Here is a 6,026-nt window from a genome sequence, read left to right on the forward strand (position 1 = left end):
TCGGTTTTTTGTTTTCTTTAATTTGTTTTTGTTTCTTCATGCTTTTCATCGGGTATTTTCCTTTCTTCTTCTTCTTCTTCTTCTTCTTCTTCTTCTTCTTCTTCTTCTTCTTCTTCTTCTTTGGTTTCTTTTTATATCTTTCTAGTTTTCCGTGGTTTCTTTGTTTTCTCTTCTTTATTTGGTTTTCTTTGTGTTTGTTTATTTCATTCTTTCCTTTCATTTGTTTTGTTTCTTTCGTGCTTTTCATGTTTTTTTCTTTCATTTCTTCTTCTTTGGTTTCTTTTTGTATCTTTCTTTTTTTCTCTTTTTTTTCTCTGTTTTCACTGTTTTCCATTCTCTTTGCACTTGTTTCTTTCATTTCCTTTTTTGTTTCCCTTTCTCTTTGGTTTCTTTTGTTTCCTTTTTGGTTTGTTTTTTTTTTCTGTTTTTCTTTTGATATTCATGCTACATATTTCGTATGCGTCAAGAATATTTTTCTAATACAAGGTCAACATTTTTAACACTCACTTTAAACATTATTAAAATGCTTGTTCAATATATTTTTAAACACAAGATTAATATTTTTAATACATTGTCAATATTTTTTCTATACACACTCTAACATTATAAAATGCTTGATTAACATTTTTGAAAATACAAGTTTACTATTTTTTTAATACGTGGTCAACATTTTTCTATAACATTTAACATTTTTCAAATGTTTGTTTAAGATTTTTCAAATACTGTTTAACATTTTAAAATGCTTTTTTAGCATTTTCTAAATAGATGATCAACTTTTTCACACACTTTGTGTATTTTCTGTATACATTTTTCGTATACCTGAGAATTACTTTCTTTATACGCATTTCACATTTTTTAAATGCTTGATTTACATTTTTTGAATACATTGTCAGTTTTCTATACATTTTTTTCAAATGCTTGATTAATATTTCTAAAATATAAGATTAATATTTTTTAATACATGTTCAATATTTTTATACACATTTTAACATTTTCAAATGCTTGATTAACATCTCTTAAGTACAGAGTTTGACTTTTTGAATACATCAGCATTTTACTATACCCATTTAACATTTTTGCAATGCTTGATTAAGATTTTTTTTAAACACTTGTTTTACTTTTTAAGAAAAATTCTTGATTATTATTTGTTAAATACATGATCTACTTTTTTCACACATGTTGTATACTTTTTGTATAGATTTTTGTATACATGAGAAATATTTTATTTATACACATTTACACACATGTTGACTTGTTTTTCAAATGTTTTATGCAAAGTTTTTTGTAATATAATTATTTAGAATTTTTGGAAGTATAACCTAAAGTAAGAAAGAAATAAAGAAAAAAAAACCCAGAAAAACACGGCCGATGTGTCCTGGACACCTGGACCGGCCCATTTTATGGAGGGGCCTGACACGAGAGCACGCTAGGTCTCGCTATAAGCGAGACATAGCACTGCCCCTGTTTGGATTGCTTACCCATACACGTAACCTGAAACAGAATAGTGTGTAAACCAGTACGCGTCTCCTCGCAGTTTATCCAACGGTTGTGAAGTTGACTGAGACTTCGTTAAATCACATAACAATACCGTTTAATTAATTAATGGACAAGACATATCTTTTGCCCCTGTTGGGCTTCAAAGATTCATGATAGCCGAGCATGGTGAAGAAAGTCAATCAATTCAATTGTTAAGAGATAAAGTGAGATTAGTCATCCCAATAGTTTCATTTCCTCTTCGTCTGAATTTAAAAGCAAGCGTACAGATGCGTACATGCACGATTGCACCAGCCCTCAAAGAAAACCATGTATAATCCGAAAAGCCTACGAGACATTTTTCTTTCTTTTGAACCTAGACTACGAGACTTTGGTGACTTGTGACTCGATCACGTCCATCTCTAATCCCTCCACCTGCAATAGTGTCAAACACACACTGCCGTACACACACACACCGTTGATCGGTCATTCGGTCGTATCGTACCTACTGGGCTAATGGAGAAGGATGGATCGATGATGTGCCTCCACCCTTATCATCAGCGGGTGCACTTCTCCGTCCGCCCGTCCGCCACCGGGAAAAGCGCGACCAACCCTACCTAAAAGAGAGCACGCAAAAGCCATCGCCTCATGAACTTCGCCTCCTTGTGGAGTCGACCCGGGGAGGAAACAAAAAGTCAAGCTATCTAGAGCTGCCGCCTGCACGCTGGCCGTATCGCTTGGCACACAGGCAAGCGCCGGCCGTTTTCCGCTGACGCGGTTCATGCCATCTGGTGCGCGTTGCATTCATCTACTACGGCCCTTTGCATTCACAAAGGCTAGGCTAGTGCCCTTTGCATTCAAGTCTTATCTGAAAATCACATTCACAAGTCTGTGCCTGCAGTACGGTCCGATCTCTCCTCTTCTCTCGGCCGCGATACGCATCACCGATCGCCGCGATGCCAACGTTGGCTTAAACATCAGCCGTACCGCAAGCGCCTCCACTAGACTAGGGCTCTGACCGGCGTACAGCTAACGAGACGGTCCGCGAGCGGATGGTGTCACAGGTTCCCGGTGATGCGCGCGAGCTGCTCGAGTGCTCGCTCGACGCATCTGTCAGCGCCCACGGACGGCTTCTCCCGCGCTTTTTCTTCCACACAAGAGTGCGCTTTCTGATCTGTAAAGCGGGACGTGCTTTCGTTTGCTTACGTACGTACTTATAACAGTACAGTGCGTTGGTGCGTGCATTTGGTCATTTTATGTGATTTCTGCAAGGGCTTTTCTTCTCCATCGATCGCTTCCCGGAGATCGGGACGGCGGCTGGTGCACGGTTGGGTTGGGTCGGCGTAGCTGTCCGGCGACCCCTTTATGGCCCCGGGCTCGGGCTGTCCGCCGCTGCAATCTCGCTTTACACTGCATGCATTATCTGGAGAGGATCACATGACCCCTTCCCTAAACGATAGGAGTCCTCGCCGGAGAGGGAAGCGAGAAAGGGAATGCAGCTGCAAAAAGTCAAAGCCTTCCGGCAAGTACCTGAAAACCATCACCACCGGAGCTGCGCTTTTTTTCCTTTTCGCGCTTTTTCCATGATAGGTCTCCGGCAGGTACCTGAAATTCACAGGCTCATCTCCGGGAAAAAGCCTATATAATGGTCGCCACGGGGCCCCCACACCACGCACACGCAGCAGCGGAGTGCACTCCGCTAGTAATATTCCACTGCTCCCACCTTCTCGGTACGTAGGCACAAGGAGTAAGACCTGGCCTTGTGATCTGTGATGGGGCAGTAGGCAGCTCAGGTCAGAGCTTCACGCAACTGCGTCGACGTGTTGGGGGCTAGCTCTCTTCTCTTGGGCACCGGGGCGAGCCAAATGTGGGATGTGGCCGTGGTTGGAGAAGATTGCGTCCGCGTGCTGGGACCGGGTCCGGAGGTACGCGCCTACGAGTACGAGGAGGGATGAGGACGGCGGCAGCGGCAGCGGCGCAGACGCCGACGACCTGCTGCTCTGGTCGCGGGACCTTGGGCGCCACGCGGCGGGGGACTTTTCCTTCGCCGTCGTCCAGGCCAACGAGGTGCTCGAGGACCACAGCCAGGTCGAGACCGGCGCCGCCGCCACCTTCGTCGGCGTCTACGACGGCCACGGCGGCGCCGAGGCCTCCCGCTTCATCTCCAACCACCTTTCCGCGCACCTCGTCCGTACGTACTGTCCCTTCCTTCTACCCCATTTATTTCAGCTATGTTTTGTGTCACTATACCTGTGCTGTTCGCTAGCTTACAAATTGGTACTCCCTCCGTTCACTTTTGTAAGTCATTTCAGACAACTTAAAATGGACTGTTTTGTACATTGTCTGAAATGTCTTCAAACTCTTATAAAAGTGAACAGAAGGAGTAGCAGTTTTCCCCCCTCAAAATTGCATAAGCAATATGCACTATGACTATGAGTGACACAGCTTGTATTTTTTCCTGTAGGATTTTCCTTGATTTATACTAGTTGCCAGTAACTATTTTGTCTGCGAGCAGAGTTTTTTTATCAATGTCCCAGCGAGAGCCTCAGTACAACATCATAGGCATCTGCGAGCAGAGTTGAGGATGCCTAATACCATTTCACTCACGTTTTGTACAAAATTCTAAACATGATCTAGGAGTAGCTATTTTAAATTTTTATATGTGCCACTGTAATGACGAATGAAAACTTGAAATTTCACCATTTGTTCTCATCCACAGCATTGGTTAGATTGCAACATAGTTCAACCGCGTTTAACTGTTCCTTTACTTCCTTCGATGACTGCTACAGATTCTGAGGCTACCACCTCACATGTTCTGATTCATCTCCCTGACAATTCTTCTTGCTAGTTAGTAGTAATAGTAACTACTAGGATTTTCTCCATAAAACTATTTATATCTTTTTTAATGGAAACTGCTGTTATTACAGGTCTTGCCCAAGAAAGTGGAGCAGTATCTGAGAATGTTGTCCGAAATGCCTTTTCTGCTACAGAGGAAGGCTTCCTGTCGCTCGTGCGCAGGACACACTTGATAAAACCTTCTATTGCTGCCATCGGATCTTGCTGTCTGGTTGGTGTCATATGGAGAAAAACACTTTACCTGGCCAATCTTGGCGATTCTCGGGCGGTTGTCGGTTGTTTAGTTGGATCAAACAAGATTTTTGCCGAGCAGCTAACGAGAGACCACAACGCAAGCATCGAGGAAGTGAGGCAGGAGCTTAAATCTCTTCACCCTGATGACTCACAGATTGTTGTTCTGAAAAATGGCGTCTGGCGCATCAAAGGCATTATACAGGTATACAATACAGACCTTTTATGACAAGCCTTGTAGTACTTATGAAGCTTGGGTGAACATACTAGGTTTATACTTTTGTTGTGGAAGAAGATGACCAACCTTCTATTTTTAGTAGTATCTCTCAAGGAACAGTAAATAGTAATTAATTTAGTATATGTATCCGACAACAAACAGGTGGTCACTAGGTGCAGAGTTGTATCACTATGTTCAGGTGTTTTTATTGGAAAATATGTTATGTCATCTAGGGCCGTTATTAAATCTTCTGAATTATTCTTCTTCGGAACACTCGTCTGATTCGCTCTTAGGTTTCAAGGTCTATAGGTGATGCATATCTAAAGAAGCAAGAATTCGCTGTCGATCCATCCATAACTCGATTCCATCTCTCCGAGCCTCTCCGACGGCCCGTTCTAACTTCCGAGCCCTCAATAAGCACGAGGCTTATTCGTCCACAAGATAGTTTTGTTATCTTTGCATCGGATGGATTATGGGAGCACCTTACAAACCAGCAAGCCGTCGAAATCGTGCACAACAATCCACGTGAAGTATGTATTTCATCATTTCACCCTCTGTCTTTGCTTTTCTGGATGAACCTCTAATATTATTTTGGGGAAACTTTGCTTATGAATAAGTAGTTTTTTCTGTGCTGCTGTCTAAATTCTGCTTTTCTTCTTTTGCAGGGTATTGCAAGGAGGCTGATAAAAGCAGCTTTGAAAGAAGCTGCACGGAAGAGGGAAATGAGGTACAACGATATTACGAAACTAGAGAAAGGAGTCCGTCGATTCTTCCATGATGACATCACAGTTGTTGTAGTTTTCATTGATCATGGGCTACTGCAGGAGGGGAATGCTTCTGCTCCTGAACTTTCAGTTCGTGGGTTTGTTGAGTCAAGAGGCTCCTCCAGCTTTTCAGGGTTAAATAGCATTTCTTGATATACTAATCTAGTGATCTTGTTTTTATCATTCCAGTGTAATCTTAAATTTAAACTTTGAAGCCGTCTTTTGGTTCTGTTATTGCATAGCAGAGTACATTAATAGTTCAATGTATATAACTTCATGCCACCTTGGAATTGTTGTGCAATTCTTAGCAATGTCCGGCTACAGTGCTTGTCTATACTGTCCTATAATAATAAGCACTGTTAGCCTGACAACGTTCATCGAACAATAATTGCTTATCAGTAAAGATATGGTATTTGTGAACTCTTCTTGTGAGATGTGATCTTCTGGAATTGGTGGTTTATCTAATGTGTACGAGAGTTGAAGCT

At 42.1% G+C, this 6,026-nt stretch overlaps 1 protein-coding gene across 2 annotated transcripts; it reads left to right on the forward strand.

Moving 5' to 3' along the window:
- The first annotated feature begins 3,150 nt into the window (after positions 1 to 3,150).
- LOC123050024 (probable protein phosphatase 2C 43) lies at positions 3,151 to 5,755 on the forward strand. 2 transcript variants are annotated; one of them, XM_044472873.1, is made up of 5 exons: positions 3,151 to 3,664; positions 4,401 to 4,765; positions 5,071 to 5,307; positions 5,443 to 5,504; positions 5,602 to 5,755. In XM_044472873.1, the coding sequence occupies exons 1-5, from the start codon at positions 3,346 to 3,348 to the stop codon at positions 5,678 to 5,680; spliced, it is 1,062 nt and encodes a 353-aa protein (XP_044328808.1). In that variant the 5' UTR covers positions 3,151 to 3,345; the 3' UTR covers positions 5,681 to 5,755. The 2 variants fall into 2 exon arrangements, with proteins under 2 accessions (XP_044328808.1, XP_044328807.1); XM_044472872.1 differs by having other exon boundaries at positions 5,443 to 5,755.
- Positions 5,756 to 6,026: the final 271 nt, after the last annotated feature.

The sequence above is a fragment of the Triticum aestivum genome, chromosome 2D, assembly GCF_018294505.1.
Source record: "Triticum aestivum cultivar Chinese Spring chromosome 2D, IWGSC CS RefSeq v2.1, whole genome shotgun sequence".
NCBI lineage: Eukaryota > Viridiplantae > Streptophyta > Magnoliopsida > Poales > Poaceae > Triticum > Triticum aestivum.